General features: G+C 36.1%; 1 protein-coding gene across 18 annotated transcripts in view; it reads left to right on the forward strand.

The window, feature by feature from the left end:
• The window catches only part of CSNK1G3 (casein kinase 1 gamma 3), a 75933-nt gene that overhangs the window by 32900 nt on the left and 19818 nt on the right, over positions 1 to 23215 (forward strand). For all 18 annotated transcript variants that reach the window (XR_015281175.1, XR_015281178.1, XR_015281179.1 and 15 more), the window contains 3 exons: positions 11317 to 11465; positions 12706 to 12940; positions 23115 to 23200. Coding sequence is in view for 14 of the 18 variants with exons in the window: in XM_086869896.1 (XP_086726022.1) it covers positions 11317 to 11465; positions 12706 to 12940; positions 23115 to 23200 (470 nt within the window). In the remaining 4 variants the exon portion in view is untranslated. The remainder of the gene's footprint in view (positions 1 to 11316; positions 11466 to 12705; positions 12941 to 23114; positions 23201 to 23215) is intronic.

Below are 23215 nucleotides of genomic sequence, written 5' to 3' on the forward strand. Positions count from 1 at the left end.
CAGTTCTACTTTACTTAACTTTTATTGATACAGTATGTGTTGCTGCTTAGTAGATTTAAACCTCTTAAATACCTCTAGGAAAAGTTTAAATGCAGTTTAATATTTGAATTTCTGATTTCACTCCCCTTGGTGCTTTTATGCCCAGAAGTACTTTTTATGGTGGTCGTCTGAATGATCCAATTGTCAGATTTTGTTTTTATAAGTGAACGATGCCTAAAACTTTTCACATATTTTTGTGCCTTTCACAAAACTGCATATAATCAGCTAGGAAGATGTGAAGTGTCTTACCTTAGTGAGTACAGATTTTTCTAAATCAGCTATAACTTAGGAAAAAGAAATCTTTTGACGTCTTTTCATTGAAATTATTCCTAGAGTAGGTCATGTAATTAGCTATTTTTTCTATTTTTTACTAATGTAGAAGTTTATTTTATGAGCAGACTACTAGCAGTGGTTTTCTATATGTGTGTTCACGGGCTTTTTAACAACGGAGCCTGGAATTTGCAACAGTGATTTTAGTTCTGCTTACACTAGAATAAAATCCTACTTAGTATGAAAAGTTATCTCCAAAAAGAAATACACAGTGAACATACCCATACCACTTTGATTTTGTTACCTTGAATATGTGTGCGTTATGATGAATGTTAATACTTTTTAATTACTATTTTCACCTTTTTCCTTAGAATTCAGGATTATATTCTCATTGCTGCAGTGACTGGATAGTGTTTTTCAAGTAGCTTGCAAAATTTTATGCTAGTCTTTTAAGGACTGTATCTGGTGAAGCAAAGTTTCTAATATGTTCAATTAATACAGACTTTTTTTTGCCTGCTGTACTATGAATGTTTTGCAGCTAGGAATTTTAGATATTACTTTTGACAAAACACAACATTTCAATTTCTTTTCGTAGATGGAAATTAAAGTTTTAGATAGATAGTCAGAATCTTAAGGCTATATGCTTGTTGTTTGGAGAAAGAGTATGATGTATGGGTGGTTTTTTTTTTTTAAAGTAGTTATAAATTGTCAGCTTACCATACACTAGCATTGCGCAGTAGCTGCTGAGTAGAAAGTTGAGATTTTAAGTGATTAACTCATGGGACATGACAAACTGCACATTAGCTACATTACCTGTCTGTGAATGTAGAGGTGCAGCCATCTCAAATTGCAAAGAAGCTGTCTAGTGGAGGTAAAAATAAAGCTATAATTTCTAGTTCAGACTGCAGAAATTAGGCAGTGCTTCTCAGAGGTAGGAACCCTTATAGCAGTATTTCTTGGGAAGATGTCTTAGTGAATGTAACTATGTTTAGTTTTTTATTTACTGAGTAAGACTGGGAACTGTATGTAGTGTAGGAACATAGTCAAGTCAAAGTACTCTGCTTTGCTTCAGATATCATTCAATCTTCTTAACCCTATTTGCTGGTTGCAACAACTTTTATCTCTTTCTCTGATGCCTTGTTGAAGTACTGAAAGGGACAATCACATCTCCGATTCTTTTCATGAAGATGAGGTGACCTTTAGGGTGAAAAAGCAAAGATAGAGCTGGTGACTTACTAAGCATCATCAATATTTATGAAGAACTTTGTTATAGACCTCCTTTGTTTTTGCAGTAACCTGCTTTTATTCAAAAGTGAAAGCCTCTCCCAGCACAGAACCTTGAAAGCTCCTTTGTGAGCCTTTGTCAGGCAGTCTATTTGAGGCTTATTTTAATGGTTTTTGTGGCAAAGGCTCATTATAAAGAAAGTAATTTTCTTGCTCCTGTCCACATAGAAGTTAAAAATAATTGTTGATTCCTTATCTTCTGGCAGCAATCACTTTTTCTGTATTTTTAGGAGTTGGGCCCTCAAGCTGAGGAAGTTATGCAGCCTGTGATTTCCAGAAAAACAGTTGCAGCATTTTGTAGTTTGTGTTCTCATGTAATTTGTAGTAATTTGTTTTAGTTTACTGATTTTTCACGACATGCTGTCAAGCATAGATTTAAGTAATTTTATCTCATGAACAGTTGAAAGCGTAGTGTTGGAAAGTTGATCCACCAAGTGATAAATTCAGAAGGCAAGTATGTAAACCTCCCATGTAGAACAGGAGATAGTAGAAAAAAACTTACACCAGCTCTATCCATATGGAGAGTATTGCTTTATGGGCAGTGGTTGTACTTCGATCAGAGAGAGAATAGATTGAAGGAATTGATCATCAGCATGCAAGTTGCAGAAAGTTCTGTCACAGGAGATATAAAAATAGCTGCCATTTCTGGAAGACATTTGAAATATAGTAATTGTGAAGATAGGAGGTTTCTCTCATACACAGTTATGCACCGTACTAGGAGTTACAGCTGTCTGAAGCTTTCCATCTTTCAAGTTTCTAAAAATCCACAATTGCAGGCTTTCTTAGGATGAAGTAGTCTTTTCTTTAGCTGTTTTTGTGTATTCGCACAAACGTGTAGTAATTTGGCTGATAGCTTTATAACTGTGTGGACTATGTATTTTGCATTTAATTGTACTAAATTGCACTCCCCCTTGTTCTCCTCATGTTTACATGTATACTTGTGTGTTTATAGTAAGTGAGTACTAAACTATGGTTTCAGAAGCAATTGGTGAAAAGGGAGTTGTCCTTCCAGTACTTCTTCCCAAGCTTGTCAGCAGAGCCATTATTTTCTATAAAACCCCATGATTTTCACAAATATGAGCAACAAAGTTGTTTATGCTACACAGTTTATGCTACAAATTAACTTATACTTAGTGTGAAATAACCTGCAGCTTAAGGGATAAAATTCCTATAGGTCCTGTGAAATCCCACTTGGAGATGGCAGGGGGAGGAGGAAGAGGGAGATGCATTAGCATATGAATGAATACTTCTAAAAGAAAGTTAGGTTATTTTCTGGCAATATGTCCTGAAAGCAGGTAAAGAAAATGTTACTGCGTTTTCAGATTATTTTACTTTCAAACCCTTCTTAACAGAGCATCTTTGTACTTCTCTGATTCTCGTAGGCATCCTTGATGAAAAGAGTAGCATTTTGAAATTGTATGTTTTCATGGTATTTCCTTATCTGCAGTCAGTATTTGTCTACTAAGTCTATTTATTTATCTTTATAATATCCCTTTTTCTTGTTTTCCTAATGACCTTGTAGCTTGGGGTTTTTTAAAAATATATATTTGTATTAATCTCTGTGCTAAGTCATGCTGTTTTGTGTCTTGAATGCCATGAAGATGGAAGACATTCTTAACAGAACAAAAGATCAGAGGTTCTTTTATAGTTCTGCTCACTGAGAGAACAAGGAAAAAATAGGCATGAAATATGATAGATGTTTTTATGCACTAGACTTTGGAACTGAGAGTATTAATTCGTTGTATTTAAGAAAAAGTGGTTTTGTCTTGCCTGAATAAGAATTAACATTTCAAAACCATATTGCTTTGGAGAGGATCTGCTCATAAAGAATGCCTAACTGTAACTTTACTCTTAAATACGCTCTTTGAATTGTCCACGAATGTGCAGCAACATGGAGGTGTAAGTCAGGAAAAAAATGTGAAGAATTTTTCTTAAAGAGAAAATAGGTTCAGTGCTTTTGGGCTTTTTGAAATGTTTTTGGTTTTTTAAGGAAATGGACCTCTAACTTATTAAAAGCAAGTTTTAAAATTAGTTTGAAGATGTGGATTATTTTTAGTCTCATTATTATTTCATTTAGGTTTTATATCTAAATAAAGATTTTTGTGAAAGTGCTTTAACTTTTCTGTGATAGTTTTGTCATTCAGTAACTATGAGTATGTTTTTGTCCAGAAGTTTGATATCATTAGTCAGTATGCAGAAGTTTCTAGTCAATTGAATGAGGAGCATATGGATGGAATCTAGAATATCTTTGCTTCTAATAAATTTTGTTTAATGTGTATTTTCCTAATATGCAAGTATAAGAAAAACTGCAATATGATCATAAGTGTAGTACTCCAAATAAAATGATTGCTGAATTCTTACCTGAAATTGCACTAAGGCTTTTGGAATTAGTAGAAAATGGTTTTGTATTTTTTATTGATTTTTGAATTAATCTTTCATGCTATCAGCCTTTCTTTTCATGGTTAGAAGATAAGGTGTAGGTGTATTTCATGCACTATGCTGTAATTTAAGTGACAGATAGGTATTTAAAATATGATTCAGTTATCTTTTGCAGAAAGGAGTCTGTAAATGAGAGAAGTCATGTGTTATGTGTTGAAGAGTGTAAAACATATTCAGCTTTCCTTGTCTAATTTTTCTAACCTCCCTTAGTAAATGGGTCATTTTCATAATGACTGGGAGCCTTTGCAAGTGAATGAGAACTCTTTTGTTCTTACTTACCTGGCAAGTGGACCAGAAGAATGGCAAGCAGCTTCTGCTGCTTGAAGTGGCTTGGTAGAACCCCTGTTTGTAATGCTGCTGTTAGAACAGGCTTACTTTAAACAGTTCTTGTTTATAGCAGGGAGGAGTATCTATTATTAGAGTTTATTTTTTTCATGTTAGGTAATTTTTGAGGTCACAGATCTAAAAACAGGTGGTTCAGCAGTGGATTATCATACCGGTGAAACTGCTGTATTAATATTTCCAATAAGGCAGATGCTCAGTATTGTGAATTGGGTTTTATTTTTCTTAACTTTTGAACGTCTGTTTTTTTAGCTGAAATCCAGTTAACGCTTCCATGTGAAAACTGGAAGCCATACACTTTTCTTACAAGGTGACTGCTATTGACCAGTCAGTGTATAGGATATATTTGTCTGCAATGGAAAAAGGTGTTGTATTTAAGAAGGTCATGGCCATTGTGAAATGAGTGCTAAGTGTTGCATTCTGTACCTGAATCACTGTGATTGGTACCAGCATTCATGTGAAGTGCTCTGTATTGCTATCTAAAAATACAGTTTTTGGTTTTGAGAGCATGAGAACCTGAGCCTGCCTTTGACACAAGGGAATCATAGTACTTGGATGGTTGTAATGACACAGTTACTGTTGGATCAGTGATCCAGGAAGATTTCAGTGTGGACATAATGTGGATTTGGAAGATACAGAAATATTACTGTACAGTAAATGGAGTCTGCTCACCATCTTCTAGTCAAACACAGTAGAATATTTATTTTTAGCATTTAGAGCATGTCAGGATTTGCCAGATTGAAAATTACATTTTGGTTTGGGACCGTAGCAAAGTGAGTTTGAAATACTTTGAATTTCTTTTTTGAGGGGGCAGAGTACCTTAAGGCAAGAACACGTCTTCATTATGAGGTACCTTATAGACCTATATACCTATAGTTTAATGTGGGCTAGTAGGTTAGACAGTGCTGTTTATAGTTTGCTGTTTTGTGTTGGAAATGTATTTGATGAGCTCAAGGCCAAGAATGAGATTCAGTACTTCTGTGTTTAATTTTTTTTCCTCTAGGTAAAGACAGAATTACTTCAGATGAGAAAATGTTTCTTCATTTGATTTCAATTCAGGCTGGGGTGTGTGAGATATGAGTGTTCAGTGACAGCTATTAATTTTTTTTGTACGACTCTATTCAGGGTGTGGAATCCATGAAGCAGATTTCACCACTGAAAGACAAACTATCTTTTGTATTTAAGGTAATTACTGGCGATTTTCACTGTCACTGTGAATCACCAGGAGAAGGCAGTGGGATCTCAGCTTGCTAGTGATACCCTCTCTAGTTCATCCTCTGGGCCGTAGCCACCTTGCCTTCCACTTTAGCCTCTGGGAGAAAAGGCAGCCCAGCATGATTTCATTGTGGTGTATCAGCATCTGCTATAATTCTTCCCAAGACAAAAATTTCAGTATAATCATTTCTTAATTTCTTTCTCAGTGGGTAGACTGTAACATACTTTACTAGATTGGTATTCCATCATACTATGAGGAAGTGTCTCAATAACAAGTCTCCTTGAGTGTGGTGCTAGAAACAAAGCACTATAGCTAGATCATTGTGTCAGGTGATTATTTTTATACATTGATCTTCTAGAAACAATTTAAAATAACTTACCTCATTCTGTATTTTTCAAAATACTTTGGGATTGGTATCTTGCTGCTATTACAGGATAAACATTATGAAAACTACAAAGGTTTGCAGTGAGTTTGAAAAGGAGATTTTATGAGAATACTCAAATGTGACATGTGCAGCTATATTATTGAATGTTCCCACTACTTCATTAAAGCAGCAATAATTTAGTGGAACTTCAGATTTTGGGGTAGTCTTTAATTTCTAAAACAAGGGTGTTAATGTTTCTTATGATCAAGGACAATGTATATTGAAGACAAAATGTCTAGCTGTAAGCTACAGAGTTAGCAAGTCAGTTCAGGGTAGTCGTAGTTTACATATCTAAATAATATCAGTTCTTGTAGGTATGTTGGAGTTGTCTCACTTCATATCTTTTCCATACATCTTGCTAGCCATCATTCAGTATAAATACAAAGTGAGTTTTATTAGTAACTTCACATGAATATTGCCTTGAACTATACTTCTAGGTAGGTAGCTGAGAATTTGCTCTTAAACTGATGGCTGTTTCTTTAATTTTCTTTAGTCATGCTGTCCTGCTTTATTACTTCTGTTCTAATTTGACTGGCATTATTATGCTGGGGAATAAACAATGAAGTTAGTTGAAGTGGTTGGTAATCAATATTAAGTTAAAAAACCCAACCAACCAAAATAAAGCTCGAAGCTTAATCTAAGAATGTAGTGTTAAACTGAATCAAATATCAAATCTCTTGGCTGAAGAGGAATCTGTTCATAGATGCTGTTAATCTGTGTGGTGATGACTGTTGCAGTTGTGTTGTGCGTTGTCTGGGGACTCAGTCTCTGCAGTTTTGAGTTTTTGCTGCTGATATGCTTCCTTTAATAAGAAGGTTGAACTGCTCCATTCTTAATGTGAATATGCTAATATTTATGTTTATGTGAATAAACAGTGATGATAATACCTAATTTATTTTTAAGTGTAGTCCAACAAAAATTATAAGTATGTTGCTGGAAGTTTTTCTTGTTTTACGCCAGTCCTTTTCTAGTATGCAGTTTAAGGACACACAGGATTTTTTGGATTTAAAGTAATTTTTTCCCCTAGAATAAGGGCAAGATATCTGGAAGGAATGGCAGATGCATAATAGAGTTACATGATACTGTTTTTGAGAAACAGTAGTTACTGGCCATGAGAAGCCTGGTTGTATGCAAAAATGTATATTGTTTTTGTATTGTGACATCATAGAGATTTGAGAGATTGTGGGCCTTGTGAGGCATACAATAGATAGCCATTTATCTAACATTCACTTTGTTCTGTAAACTTTATTATCAAGCTTCCTTCCACAATTACAGCTATTTGATTTAATAATGATTACAATAAAATGCATCTCTAATTCTGCTTTAGTAATGTAAATAACTAAGGAAGATTCTTCTGTTGGAATAGATCTCATTATTTTATTACGGTTTCTTCTTTTTGCAAACATATTCTTTTATTTCCAAGTAAGAGCTGTAGTCAAAGTGTTGTGGTGACACAGTGTCTTATTCTACATTTAAAGTTTTATAATTTATGGCTGATCATGATTTCAGTAGTATTAAGGTGCTATATTTCCACAGATTGTGTGACCTTCTGTGTATGCTGCTTTGGCTCAAGCCAGAACACACTACCCTAAGTTTTATAATTGCTTCCTTTGAGAGGATTCAGACCAGATTCCATAGACTAACCAGGGAATACTTGTATTTGTGGCAGTTTGTTGATTTGTATCCTTGACAAGAGTACCAGCATGAATGTACATTGAAAGACAACTGTTACTGCAAATCTTCCAACTAGTTTAAAGTGTTTGGCTTGTGTCCAATGAATTCCCACGAAGGAAAATTAAGACTGCAGATAAAAGGCAGTGGGCTATAGGAAGCTGAACCACTATGATCTGCAAGAGCAGTCTTTTGTATTTTACTGGCATGTATGTATCTGATTTAACAGACTCTAAGCAATGGGATATAATGCTGATACCATCAGTCTGTTTCTTGACTGGTTTAGAGAAAGCTCTAGAAGGAAATTGATATTACAAGAAACTGGAAAACACTGGAAAGCTAGTTACTAACTTAATAGCTTCACAAATTTAGATCGTATTGTATAGAGACGTTTTGCCAAGATACAGCTCAAAATTAAGTCAGTGATAGATGAGGTTAAATGCAAGTGGTATTGCCATTGACCTGTGGGTTACATATTCCTTTGGCTGTCTCTGCTGCCTGTTTATCAAGTTAATTTTTCTTTCCTGAATGAGGAAACACACATACAATAATTGAAGCTGTGACATATTGTGCCAGAGCAAATAGATGGAATTTGTTCCTTAAGATACAAATGTATGTTTGTGCTAGTCACGTATATTACTCTAGATAATTGGAGTGAATAACATGCAGTCTCAAGCTTAAATCAGATTTGGTGATGAGGTTCTTGAAAAAGAGAATGACTAAGATGGATAGTGGTCCCAAAGCAGAAATAACTTACTATTTTATTTATTTTAAAGAGTTTTGGCAGATACACTTTAATCTACTAGTCATGTTTTCTTTATTCTAATCTTTTTATCCTTTCATCATTGTAGAGGAAATCAAATCTGCCAGCTTTAAAAGCTTGCTGGACATCATGTACATTAACATGGTGGACTGAAGTATTTGAGTGAAAATTAAACAGTATAATCCATAAATCCACATAACTGGCTTAGGGGGGCTCTCCTTGCCCCCTCTTCCTTCTGGATATTCAAGTACTTTTGGAGTGTTTGGACTTGGACACCAGAGGTGTACAGCAGTAATGTTTTAAGTGGCTAATGAAAGTTAACTTTTTTAGAAGAAATTGGACTGTAAACAGTGCTTAAATAGTTAATTTCCAAGTCAAGACTTCTTTGATTTTTGTCAAGAGTAAAATAGGATTAAAATCATACTGGCTTAAAATGGATTTGCAATTTTATGACAGGGCAGCCACCTTAGTGTTGTAGATTGCTTTAGTCAATTGAGCCCATTCAAATGAAAATTTTTTACTTGTCAACAAGTATAAATATCTAGGGATAGGCAAATATGAATCATACCTAAAAAAATGATTCTATTTTCAGAGTTTTAACCTTGAAAGGAAAGATGTTTAAATGTAAAGTAACTTAGTGGGATGGGAGTATGTGAATCTACTTTTTTGGCCACAAGTAAGTTTCCTCTTTGATGGAAGAGGAGGCAATTATATACAAGTTTTAGCAACATTTGGCTGACAAGCATTGAGTTCTGCTTGTAATTGGGGCAGGGCACTACTTTTTAAAAAGGATATTTGAGAATGGGGAGAAGATCTGTCAAGCTACTAGAAAGGATTGAATGCTAATCAAAATAATTATTAATCAAAAAACCAAAGACCAATGACTTCTTTAAATTCACAGCAAGACAACTAGGATACATCTTAAAAGCTTAGTGTATTTTCTTCTTTTGTTCTTCAGTGGTTTGAGCCAGAGTAATTAAAAATGGAAATAAAATACCTCCTCTTAATTGGTAATAAGTAGTGGAATATCTTGTCAACAAAATAGGGGGCTTCTTAAATTTCTAAAAATCAGAGTTTATATTTTTTTAATGAAACCAAGGTCTCTAAAAAGGATTATCCAAGAGTGCCTGCATTTATCTCTCTGTAGTGGGAGAAAAAGCCTCATTATATATGTTATTATCAATAGTATGTTACTTTCTGACTTCTGGAAGTTTAGAGACATTAAGAAAGAATGTAAGTAGCGGAATGATATTTGCTTATTTCTTTTAAACAAAAGCACTAAGAGGGCTTTGATTAAGCACCAAAGCCCCTATCTTCTAGTACTTTGAACTGTTAATGTCAAATTATCTTATTAACATGGGTAATTTTAGACAGGATGCTCCATATGCACTGCAGAAGTTATTGCATGTTAAACAGAGTTTTGGGTCATTTTGGAATTCTCATCTAATCAGAAGATCAAGTATTTAGGTATCGATCTGATAACTCAAGATGATATTTTTAAATTGAAGTGCACTGTCTCATACCATATTTTGGTAGAGGATGTAATATGGTTAATTCTTCATCAGTAGCAATAAGCTACTCCTGTGAAGTCTTTCTGAAGTAGGTATGATTACGCATTTTAAGTACATTAGTATAGAGAGGAGTGTGAGTGATATATATTGAAAACCAAATTGTAGCTCAAGTCTTTTGAAAACTGAACAGTTAGACCCCTAAAAATCCAGTTTATCTTTAAATACTCTGACTTGTAAGAGAAGAGATTAATGAAAAGCCTCTTAAAATCTTTGCATTTGTTTATGTTAGTTTTGCTAAAACAGTGTTTTTTAATATTTGTTTTTTACCCAAAGCTGTAGCGAATACAATTAAAAATTTGTGCCCTCAGTATGTCACTATAGTAAGGTATGAAAAAGTGAAGGCTTTATGTATTCAGAAAATACTCAGAGTTAGGGTTACTTTTGACCTACAGAGAATGAAGTTGAAATCCAGTGTTTCATTAAGGTGTTCTGAAAATAGGTTTGGTACTTCTGCATAGTGCAGTATTGTAATGTTGGACACAGTAGGAAAAGGTCACAGGGAAATAATACATTTTCAGAGTATTAAATATTTGGAATAAAACCAGAGAATATGTACTGAAGAACAAAAACCAAAAATCTGGAATAACTATCTTCCTTAAATAAACAAAATTCTTCTGAATGAAGATGTACTGTGTATGTGAAAAAGTACAGGATGAGTAAAAGCAATGATACCAAGTTATTTTTAATTAAAAAGACACACAATGCATATTGTACAAAAAGGTGGAAGTAAAATTGGATCGCAAGGCTTTAGCTATTTATATTTTCAAACTTCTGAATTGCCTGTTGCTCTGAGGTAGGTGTTCACTTAAAACTATAAAGTCCAGACTTAATGTATCATTTAGCTCTTGGCTTCATTAATCTCTTCAATTTTTTAAAAATGATTTCTCTAGATAATAAGATGGTTTTATTCCTAAAGGTAGGAATAGCTTTAATTAAAAAAGTTTAAGTGGTTTTTTTTTTGCACAAGAGCATATTTAAACCTTTCTTTGTAGCATTTTAAAACCTTGTTTCAATGTATGGTTACTAAGCTTAATAGATTGTAATTTTATATTTTTATAAAAGTCTCCGATATCTCTCAAGTCAAATATGTAGTATTACCATTTTAATTAAGTATTTTATGACTATCTTCAATATTCGTTGTGTCTTTTGCCTGTAGTCTTTATGAGGTTTATATTTGCTTTTATGTGAAAAATGTATTTTTAACTTAAGATGAACTTGGAATTGAGTAAGAATTTTATTGCTGTATTCTTTAATCTTTTTTAACCCTTTATCATTACTTTGTATTTTCATTTTACAGATGGAATACCTCAGGTTTATTATTTTGGCCCATGTGGCAAATATAATGCTATGGTGCTAGAACTACTTGGACCTAGTCTGGAAGATTTATTTGACTTGTGTGGTAGGACATTTTCTCTTAAAACCGTTCTTATGATAGCCATACAGTTGGTAAGTAGAATAGATGTTAATTTGAGTGTTCACTAGAATAACTAAATCAGTCTTCAATGGATTAAATGCTTACTTCACTTAGGAGATTTGCACTTCTCACGTTTTAAATTGGTGTTGGTGGTATTTAGAATGCTTGTGCTAAAGTTTAAGCAGGAATACTCTTACATTACTTTAATTTACTTTGTTCCAGTTTTTCAAGTCAGATCATGAATGTAATTACTTGTGTCTTCTGAGTTCTCATCACAACCTAAAATCATGAATTTTAGTTTGACATACTCTTTCAAAAAAGAAAAGCCTTGAAGAAATAAAAGTAATTTTATCCCACACAAGCAGTCGTATTATGGGACTCCTAAATAGCATAAATATTTTTTTCCTGGGCATTCTTATAAGAAAGTAAACAAACAAATGAAAAATTCCCCAAATCCTTACAGAAATTAGAGTACAAAATTATTCAATGAAGAATTACTCTCGTTTTTGAAGATTTTTTCATTTGGTTCTGACTTGAGGATGAGTGGAAGAGGAAAGAAGGACAATTAAGGCTGTGCATGTTTACCAGATTTCCACTTCCCTAAATATCACTATATTTGTACCTTTAATAGTTAAAAATAGCTGTTTAAAACATGACTGTAATTGTATAACAGGCCTGCAACTACGGACATGCAGACACATTGAACTTATTTATAGCCAGAATGACGGAATGAGTTTTGTAAATGCTCAAGTCCTCACAAGTCCAAAGATCAGCTTTATTTAATACTTCCTGTTCCTTTCTGAATATGGAAATTTTGATGCAAAGCAGTCCAGCTAGAATGGACTTTATACGCATAGTGATGAACTGCTTCTCTCATTTATATATTTAATATGCAATAGATTTACATCGAACTTTGCTTGGTGACATAATTTCTGGTTTTGCTTTTAATGTACACAAAACATATTTGTGCTGGCTGTTTTGAGAGACAAAAACTTCTGTTATGTGCAAGATTCATGACTAATGTCCAGTGTGAAAGTTTCTAATACATCAGTTGGTGTATATCTGCTTTGGAAAAGTGTACAGTTTTCATTGACTTTACCTGGGAGGTACTTTGTTAAGAACAGTATCGCTTTGGTCTTAAGATACTGGGGGGGGTGATTTCTTTTACACATGAAGCCCAATATAAGGTATTTAGTTTCAAACACATTTTCATGTGGCAACCTGAAGCTTAAAGTAAACTTCCTTGTCTGTTTTTTTTTTCTTTCATTGAAGATTTCTCGCATGGAATATGTGCATTCTAAGAACTTGATATACAGAGATGTAAAACCTGAGAACTTCTTAATAGGACGACCTGGAAACAAAACCCAGCAAATTATTCACATTATAGACTTTGGTTTGGCAAAGGAATACGTAGATCCAGAAACAAAGAAGCACATACCATATCGAGAACACAAGAGCCTTACAGGAACAGCTAGATACATGAGTATAAATACACATTTAGGAAAAGGTATGTGTGTTTTTTAGGTACAGAAGCAGCTGTGATTTGTCATAAAGCATCTTACTTTCAAGTTACAGTTTTTCTCAGTCTGTAGTCATTAAGAACTTCAATTTTTGTGTATTGTGCAAAATATAGTTTGTCTTTATAGAAATCATGTTTATGGGAATAATCTTTTTTGAGTTTCTAACCATCATGATCATGTCTTGGGAATTGTTCTCTTTGTTAGTTATCCTTATAAGAAGGATGAGGTATATCTTTTTCTAGCGCAACACCTTCACATTTATAAGTATACCATGGCAGAGTGAAGTGTCCAGGAAATAGATGTGCTTATTAAATACAGAAAAGTAAATAGGTTGCAATAACATGGGTTTTCAGTGCTTCCTTGCTTTTCTGATCTCTTTGTGATGCACCATAAAACAATGAAGATAAATAATAAAGTAGCTTAGAGATGATGCTGATTTCTTGATTATTTTTTTTTTTAGTGCTTACACTGTTAATTAGGCTTTGTCACAGTCATTAAAGGTTATGCCAGCAAGCTAAAGAAATTACAGGATGTATATAAATATGAAAGTTGTTATTATTGAATTAATAAATTCACCTTGAAAAAGGTGTGAGCATTCAGATCTTCATTTATTCCAGCTGTAGAGAGATTTTTCTAGTGAAAACAGTTAGACCCCTTTGAATTTATGTAAGCCATTTGCTTATCACTGCATAGTAATCACTAATTAGGTTACTCTTTGAATTGGTCATAAAAATGTTGCACAATACTGACAGTTTAACTGTAAGTATAACTGTTAATACAGCAAATGAGAAACGATTCACACTTCTCAGACAGGAATAAGGTGCTTTGTCAATAAAGCAGAGACATGGAATCATGTAGGTTGGAAAATGTCCTTAAGGACATTGAGTCCAACTGGTAATAGCACTGCCAAATTCACCACTAAATTATGTCCTTAAGCACCATATCTGTCAGGCTTTTAACATACCTCTGGAAATGGTGACTCAATCACTTCTCTGGGCAGCCTGTTCCAATGCTTGAGAACACTTTTGGTGAAGCAAATATTCCCAGTATCCAATCTAACCTTGCCCGTGGCACAACATGCGGCTTTTTCCTGTTCCTTGCTCTTTGGGAGAAGAGGCAAACCCCCACCTGGCTACATCCTTCTTTCAGGGTTGTAGAGAGTGATAAGTTCTCCCCTGAACCTCCTTTTCTGAACACCCTCAGCTCCATCAGCTGCTCCTCATAGGATCCAGACTCTTCACCAGCTTTGTTGCTTTCCAGTGGGCATACTCCAGCGCCTCAAGCATCAAGTTTAAGCTTTCTAAATCTAACTTTTGGAACTCAGGTTCTTCAGATAAAAGAAGCATTCACTGTATTTTTCAAGCATAAAGGCTGATGTCAGTTTAAGGTGGCCGTTAGATTTTTGACACTGGGCTCTCATCTCCACCAGGCAGGATAAAAGTCTGATTATTATAAAATTTTCAACAGTGGCACAACCACTTTTGAAATTAAATAAATTTTTTACTTCTCCTTAAATAAGATTGTCCCAAAACCTTTTAAGAAAAATAAACCAAAATGCTGAACTGGTAATTACTTGAAAAACAAACTGAATTTTGATTACACGTCTGATATTAACACTGAATGTGTTCATTTTTGTCCAATGATATTTAATCATAGTATGGTTTGGGTTGGAAAGGACTTTAAAGAGGATCAGTTCCAACCCCATTGCCATAGACTGGAACACCAGGTTGCTCAAAGCTCCATCCAGCTTCCCCATAGACAGTTCCAGGGATGAGACATCCACAGCTTCTCTGGGCAATGTGTTTCATTGTCTTGCCACTCTCACACTGAAGAATTTCTTTTGAATATTTAATCTAAACTTACTGTCTTACAGTATGAAACCACTAGTTCTGTCCTGTCACTACTCCTTGTAAGAAGTTGGTCCATAGCTTTCTTGCAGGCCCCCTTTGGATACTGGAAGGTGCTATAATGTCTCCCTGAAACCTTCTCTTCTCCAGGCTGGACAGCACCAGCTCTGAGACTGCCTGAATATCTCCATGGACTTGCTTGATCGGGTCCATGTCCTTCTTATCTTGGGGACCCTAGGGCTGGATGCTGCACTCCAGGTTGATTCTCAGCAGAGCAGAGGGGCAGAATCCCCTCCCTCACTCTACTGGCCACACTGCTTTAGTTGCAGCCCAGGACACGTTTGGCTTTCTGGGCTGTGAGTGCACATGGCTGGATCATGTCCAGCCTCTCATCTGTCAGCATGAGCAGGTCCTCACAGGGCTGCTCTCCATTCTCTGCCCAGGTTGTATTTGTGCTTGGGATTGCCCTAACCCAGGTGCAGGTCCTTGCACTTTTCATTGTTGAACTTCATATTCACACAGGCTCATCTCCCAAGCTTCTCCACAGGTCCCCCTGTGACATATCTTCCCTCCAGCATGTCGACAGCACCATGCAGCCAGATGTCATTGGCAGACTTGCTGAAGGTGCTCTTGATCCCACTGTCCATGACATCAGCAAAGGTGTTACCCAGCTCTGGTCCCGGTAGGACCCCTAAGGAGCTGGTCTCCACTTAGACATGGAGTTGTTGACGACAACTTATAGTGTGACCGCTCAGTCAATTCCTTTTCCACTTTTGAGTCAGATCAGTGTCTCCAGTTCAGACAAGGATATCCTGTGTTACAGTGTCAAATGCTTTGCACATAGCCAGGTAGATGATGTTGGTTGCTCTTACTTCATGCATCAACACCGTGTTGATGTGTTGAAGGCTACCAAATTTTTCAGGCATGATCTGTGCTTACTGAGTACATGTTGATCATCATCTGTCACCTCCTTATTTTCCACGTCCCTCAGAATAGTTACCATGAGGATCTACGTTGTGATCTTGCTGGGCACTGAGCGGAGTCTCACTAGCCTGTAGTTCCTCATGCCTTCCTTTTTTTCCCTTTGTAATAATGAGGGTTATCTTTACAGGGCTGTACTTCTCAGAGATTACTTCTTCAGATGATTCTTCTTCAGATGAATCTCTTCTTCAGAGATTTCTTCTGTTATGTAGTGGATGTAAGGGGTAGTGTCTTCACCTGAGGTGTTCCCTAAGGACTCACAGATGCACCTCAGCAGGTCTCATGGGCTTGTGCACCTTCAGGTTCCTTAGATGAGCTCCAACCTGATCTACAGTGGGTAGTTCTTCTTTCTGCCAGTTCCTGCCCTTGTCTTCTGTGACATGAGTGATATGACTGGAATACATGCCAGAGAAGACGGAGGCAAGAAAGTTATTTTTTTGCATCAGCTTTCTCCATATCCCAGGTCTGTTTCCTTCTGGAGAGGTCCCACATTTTTTGTAGTTTTACTTTTGTCCCCAACTTACATAAAGAAGCTCTTGTTGCCCTTGACATCCCTGGCCACATTTAATCCTATCAGGGCTTTAGCTTTCTTAAGCTGATCTCTGGCTGCTTAGACTATTTTTCTGTATACCTCCCAGCCTACCTGTCCTTGCTTCCCCTCTCTGTATGCTTCCTTTTTTTTCTTTGGATTGGAACAGGAGCTCACTGTTCATCCACCCATGTCTCATGGATTTTGCTTGACTTTGTCAGAAGGCATTGCTTCTGGCTTGGAGAAATTCATGCCTGAATATTAACAAACTTTCTTAGGGCCCTGCTTCCCTGCAGAACTTTATCTCATGGTCCTCTGTCAAGCAGATCCCTGAACTGGCCAAGTTACATCTGCTGAAATTCAGGGTCCTGAGCTTGCTTTGCTCCCTTCTCACTACTTATCCTTTAGGATCTCAAACTTCAGCATTCATGATCACCATAGCCAAGGCTGCCCTTGAGCTTCATATTCCCCACCAGCCTCTCCTTGCTGATGAGAACAAGCTCTAGCATAGCATATCTACTTTTTAACTTCTCTGTCACTTGGAGAGGGAAGTTATCATCCGTGATAACTTACTGAATTGCTGATGCCTTGCTGTCTTGTCACAGAGTGGTTGAAGTCCCCCATGAGGACCAGAGCTTGTGAACATGAGGTGGTTCCTGTATCTTGGTAGACAACTGTTATGAACAAGTGTTTGAGATCACTTGAAAAAATCATCTGCAAGGGTATCAGTAAAAAACTGATTTAATGCTAAGCACAACAAAGTTCTTTGCAAGATTAACTCTGCTACTTACTTGTCAGTTACACCAAGGGTAAAGGGGAAAAACCCCAAAACCCAAGAAAATTCAGTCAGTCAAAACAGAAATGAACTGAGAACTTTCTAGGGGTGTATGTTTAGGTGCATGTGACAAGTGACAAAAGGACAGTGAAGGCAGGTATAAAAAAGAATACAGCCTAAAAGCTTAACAGCACTCAAAAGTATTTAACCTTAACTGGCACCTTAAGTTACACCTTAAACTTAACAATTCAAGATAGGAATAACACTTACCAGCATTTAACCTAATTTATAACTTAACCTTATTAGTCACCTTACAGGCCTAACTTACTTTGATATCCAAGATACTTGAAGATCTAAGAGAACAGCATTTCTCCCAAAATTTGCTGTAGTATGTGTGTATGTTTATGCACAGAGTCAGTGCAAGGTACCTATGAAAAATTCCCCTTAAAGGCAGCCAGTTACTCACTCTGAGTGCTTTCGCATTGTGTAATTGTCCTTTGTGCAGAGTTGAGCCTTGAGGAGTGGGAGTATTGGCCCATGATTCATTTTTGTTCAGCAGCCTTCTGAGTACGGCAAACTTGAGAGTTTGTGGGCTCTGAGAGGCCCCACTCAGAGAGAGGCTGCTGGTCACAGCTGCTGCAGTCCAGAATAATTCAAAGATTCTCATTTTAGACCACTGTTTATAGGGTCGCAAGAGAGTGGGCTTTAGTCATAATTATGTTTCATCCTAGCCACAGCATGGGTTGGTGGTCTTTCTTTGAAAGTGTGAGAACAGGGATATTGTGCTACACAAGGAAGAAAAATAGTTTCCAAGGCTGCTCATAAAGAAAACATGAGCTTGTTAGACAGCAGGAGTTCCTGGGAGTAGAGTGTTTCTGATAAACTCAAGAGCTGCGCCCAGGTGCTGTTTGTCAAACTGAGACCTAATGAGCTTTATTCAGATCATAGTGTGGCCTGGAAGGATGCAACACCACAGGGACTCAGCTGCTCAGTCTTCCTGGTTGGAGGGCTTGTGGCTGCCTAAACCTGCTCTTCCATTAATTCTTCCCAATAGCTCTCGTTCAGCTCCTCCCCCCATCCCCAGGCAAAACTCCATGCACTCAGCTGGTTATTGCCATGGAGGGTGACGTTGCCTCCTGATCTTCGTTGCCTCTCCTTCCTAAAGACCCTGAATCATTCCATTCCAACAGTTTTTTTATGTTCTGTGATATGCCTCAAAAAAATTAGTATATTTTTAAATCCATACACTGAGACATATGGAACACTGAAGGTTGTCAAGCTCTGTGTTTACAGGGACAGTGGCATATAGGATACAGTTTTCTCTGAAAATAGTGGTAATAAGACAATATTTTAGAGTGGTATTTTCAGTCTGTAGATAATTTCCTGAGCTGCTTGAATGGTCTGACAACTGACCCTTGTATAAAAATAAGTGTTTTCAGTAAAGAGGGAGACTGTCAGGTTCGCTTTCTCTTATAAGTTACTTTTGAATACATCTTTATTGAACTGTAACTTCATCTGTTAGTGTGCATGAGTAAGGAACGATGTCCTTGAATCAAAAGTATGTTTTAGGATTCATAAGTATTTAAAATTATCATAACAAACACACTGGTACTAGAAAGACTTAAAATGTATAATCAGAACTTTCTGAAAAATCACCAAAGCCCACTCTTTTAAGGTGCATATAGGAAATACGTAGTTTCTGAAAATCCTGTAGCCAATAATCATTTGTTGCAGAAGAGACATTTGATCAAGGATTTCTGGTAGTTTTGTATCAAGCTGGGAATTTGTAAATGGAATAGAAGGTATTTTGTCTATGTGAAGAATAATGTGGCTTTACTCAGAAAGCTATCTGAAGGAAATAAAAATACTCTGCACCCCTTACTAGCATGTAGTTTTCTGTAAGATAATTTCTCTTAGGGATACAATTACTTGGTGCTTCTTCTCCAGTTCACTTAATTTTCAGGAAGGGAAAGTGAGATTCCAGAGAGTGTAGACTCTGATTGGGATGTTAATGAAGACAAAAGTCTGTGTCTGTAGAAGTCCTGCAATTTTCTGTGTTTGATGGATGTGTAAATTGGTAATTATTTTGGGATCTCCCTAAATTCAGAAGAACAGCGTGTTAAAATGTTGTCTAAGTTATTTGGCTACAGAAAGTATAGTCACATGGAGTCAGGACTTCCTCTAGTCCAGCCATCTGTAATGGTCTCTGGAGAACTACCCATATCCTTGATTATATTGGTCTTTTCTTGATAGTGCTTAATTATTGCAGAGGTAGAGGTTAGTTTTCAAACAAAGACTACTTGGAACTCTACTGGGAATGAAGCAAGTCTGCTCTTAAAATGAACAGAAAGGCTAAATGAAGCCAATTTCTTTAAACAATTACTTATCCTCAAACAAAACTAGGAGAACCCCATTCTTACCTTTTAGTACATGTACTCTCTTGGCAGAGCTCTCAAAAGTTCTAGATTGAGAATCAGTTTTGGAGGGGCCAGATTCCTTTGTAACCTAAACCATCCACAAATAATTCTACACTTGACCAATTTTAATTAACTGCTTATGGCAAGAACAATAAGCATTTGGTCTTGAAATTTTATTAGTCTAAATCCTGAAGTTTTTCCAGTAGCAAAAAAAAAACAACCTTCTGCATTTGTAGTAGTTTTTTTGTTTGTGGTGATGGCTCTACAGGAGACACAGCAACTTTTACTTGCCACTGAGCCAGTGGTGCAGGATGAAGTCTGTCCCAGACCTGGGCTCCCCTCTGGGAAGTTTGGTGTGTTCCTTCTGATAATAATGAATTATCACTGGACTTCAGGACAGAATTTTACCTGTCTTAGATAAATCCTTTTCCTGGTGTAAGTTAACCTTCTAAATGCACAGTTACATGAAACTGTGCCTCTATTTTACATTAGTTTACCCTAATAAAAACAACAAATAAGTCTTTGCACCCTTAATTAAAAGTATAAGTGCAAATAAGGGGTTTTTTACTTTCAGTCTATATTTTTCTTAAGACAACAGTATGGCATACAGTGTGTGCTTATGATAAAATTGGCGTGCAACTTAGTTTTTATGAACCAGAACCATTAACTTCAAGATTCATGGTTTTGTTCAGGAAAAAAGGCTCTCTTCCCTCATATTATTAAATGAAATCCAGTCATTTTTAGTAAGGCTAAAGACTATGGGTTTCAAATTTATTTGTGCTAAACTTTAGGAACTGATGGTTTGAGCTAGGTAATCACTTCCCATCTCCATATTTAACCAGGTCACCTTCTCAGCAACTAATAATGAAAAGTATAGAAGTATAGTGTCTTCTGATCCAAACAGATAATCTTTCTACTTCTACAGCATTCCTAAATTTCCTTTAGGGAGCTGGATGCTTCTGTTGTTTAAACTGTGTTATGGTTAGTTAATTGTTTATGCTAAAAAAATAAAATTTCTGGGGATAGCCTGCTGAATGAAGCTCTATTTTTTATTTAAAACAGCCTATTTGAATAGACATAATTGTCTGTAGTTTATGAGCTAAATAAAAAATATTAGTTTCTTATGAATTGAGCTGCTTCAGATAATCTCATTGAGAGAAAAGAAACCATGTGCCCTAAAGCTTTGTGTATTTATTATGATTGTATTATCTTTTAGGCAGCATATCCTCTCAATCTCATTAAAATGTGATACAATATGATCCGTATACATCAGTGGCCCTTCTTCCAGCTGGTGCTTGAAATCCTTTTGTCTTCCAGCTGGTCCACTGCTATATTTTTCCAGTTTTTGGATGTCGTTTTTTGAATAATACTAATACAGTCTTTGGGTTTCATGTTTCTCAAGCTCATCTTGAAGATTTCCATAGGAAAGGGTATTTGACTACTGTTTTTTAATTACTTCAGGCTGATCTTGAGTGAATTCTTGCATGGATTCTAAGTAACAATCCCTGTCACCCAAATTAAACACAAAATCCTTTCCCATAGCTTCTTTTTGAGGACATTGTGAATTTAAATGTTATATCCTTGTTCCCAGAGAAGTTTCTGTTGTGCTACAGAAATATAGCCAGCAGTCCAGATCTCATAAAAAACTCAAAAACAACCAAGCAAAAAACTCAGCAAAATAACACCACAAAACACCTTAATTTGAAATAATAAAGATTAAAAATATCATAAATAGATGCTGCAAAGGAGCAATTGTCTGTCTCAATAAGATGCTATTGCTTTTTTTAAAAGGAGAAAGGGTTAATTTTTCATTGTCATAACTTGCAGAAATTAATTGAAAGAGTGGAATTACTGTCCCTTAGCTAAGACCAAATGGAGCTTTCCAGTGCATTTTTGTGGGCCGTACCCTGGTGTTGCTCATAGATGGACCATGCGTTGCACACTTACACCATTCCTGTATGCTTTGCCACTGTCTTGCATTGTGCAAGGTGTTTGTCAGGAGCAGTGTCCCTGAAGTAGTGATTTTCTGCATGCTCACCCAACCACATAAAGAGCATAGGATTTCTGCCAGCACCATCTGGGACATAACGTTGCTTTCACATACTGAAACCTGTCAGGCATAGAACCCTGCAGCTTACTCCTGCTTTCTTCCTAACCTATGAGGTTGTATCAGTGTAGCATGTGGTCAACAGGTGGGAAGTTGTAGGGTTGGCATAGAAATTCAAATAGGACCTTATTGTTTGGATGGCCCTCACTGAGACAAGTGGCAGCAGTGGAGAACAAGCATGGAGAAGTGAACACAAACAAGAAGAGTGATGGCAAGGGACTTGGAAACATGGAAATGGGCGAAGCAGAAATGACTGAAAGAGGCTTATATAGCTGGCAGATTAGTGATGATGTGAGGGGCTAGATGTAGCCTACATGTTACCACTATCCTTTTTTTGGTATTTTCTTACGTGTTTGATAATATGTGTTTATTCAGTGTTCAAATGAGAAGATAGGACTGGAAAACAGAGTAGTAAGTACATTGTTCTATTTTCATGAAAATTAAAAATTGTTCTTCAGATACGATATATTTATGGCAATATTATGTGTTGATCAGATCAGAGCCAGGTTGGATGTGTTGACTTTGCTGTGTTTGAAAAATCAAACTTTTTTTAATTTACCTTCCTTCTCCGTTCCTCTTGTTAAGCCTAGTGGCCTGGTTCTGTGAAATACTGAGTAGAAACTGTTAGTATTTTGTTTTTCGTCCTTGTGTCAGGCAGAAAGTCAAATTTAGAATTAAATGCTACTTCTTACTGCAATATGTAATACAATGTATAACTTCTTTCAACAGAAATTCAGAATTAAGTCAGATGGAAATGATCTGAGTTTTCCGCTAGTAATTCAAAGACTCACTATTCCCTATTACCTTCAATTTTCCCAAAAATGACTGATTTAATTTTAAAACTATGTGAAATGTACTTTGAAAACTCTGTATTTTCCTTGTTCCTTTCCTTTTTCTTTAGCCTTCTCTGAATTTTTTGAAGGACTGCCACTGCTTTACTGCAGATGTAAAATTGTGCATTGAGCATTGTGTTCTGTGAAAGCTCATTTGTCAGCTAGACCTGATAGTAGGCTGTATGTACATTCTGATTTCTGTCCAAATAATCGTACTTCTGAGCCTTCTTCGATCTACCTATGACTTACTCAGAAATTCCGTGATGGGTCCCTGAGGAAAAAGTTGTCTTCTCCATGATTTTGTTGAGGAAAAACTAGTTCTATTGAACCTTTCTTAAATTGTTTTAAATTCACAAATAATAGATTAAAAAAATGTTGGAATTAAAATGTAGTTTTAAGGTCAAATATATTTTAGAATGAGAATTATTTCTCTCAGCAAGATAATTTGCTTAAAATGTTGAGACGAATATACCTGAAGTCTGTATCTGCTTTTTTTCTGGGTTTAGCTGTGATCTTAAGCAGTCTGTAGTACGCAAGAATGCCCCCACATGCTCGGTTTCATTTCAAGTGCTTTGTACGTAATAATTATTTTTATATAATCTGGCAGCTAGTCTTTTAAATATAATGTAAAAATACACAGAAGTTTTTATTAATATTTGTATTTTGTTTCAGAGCAAAGTAGAAGAGATGACTTGGAAGCTTTGGGTCATATGTTTATGTATTTTCTCAGAGGAAGTCTTCCATGGCAAGGTTTAAAGGTAGTGGGTTTTGAT

The sequence above is a fragment of the Cyanistes caeruleus genome, chromosome Z (genome assembly GCF_971803275.1).
Source record: "Cyanistes caeruleus chromosome Z, bCyaCae1.hap1.1, whole genome shotgun sequence".
Taxonomy (NCBI): Eukaryota; Metazoa; Chordata; class Aves; order Passeriformes; family Paridae; genus Cyanistes; species Cyanistes caeruleus.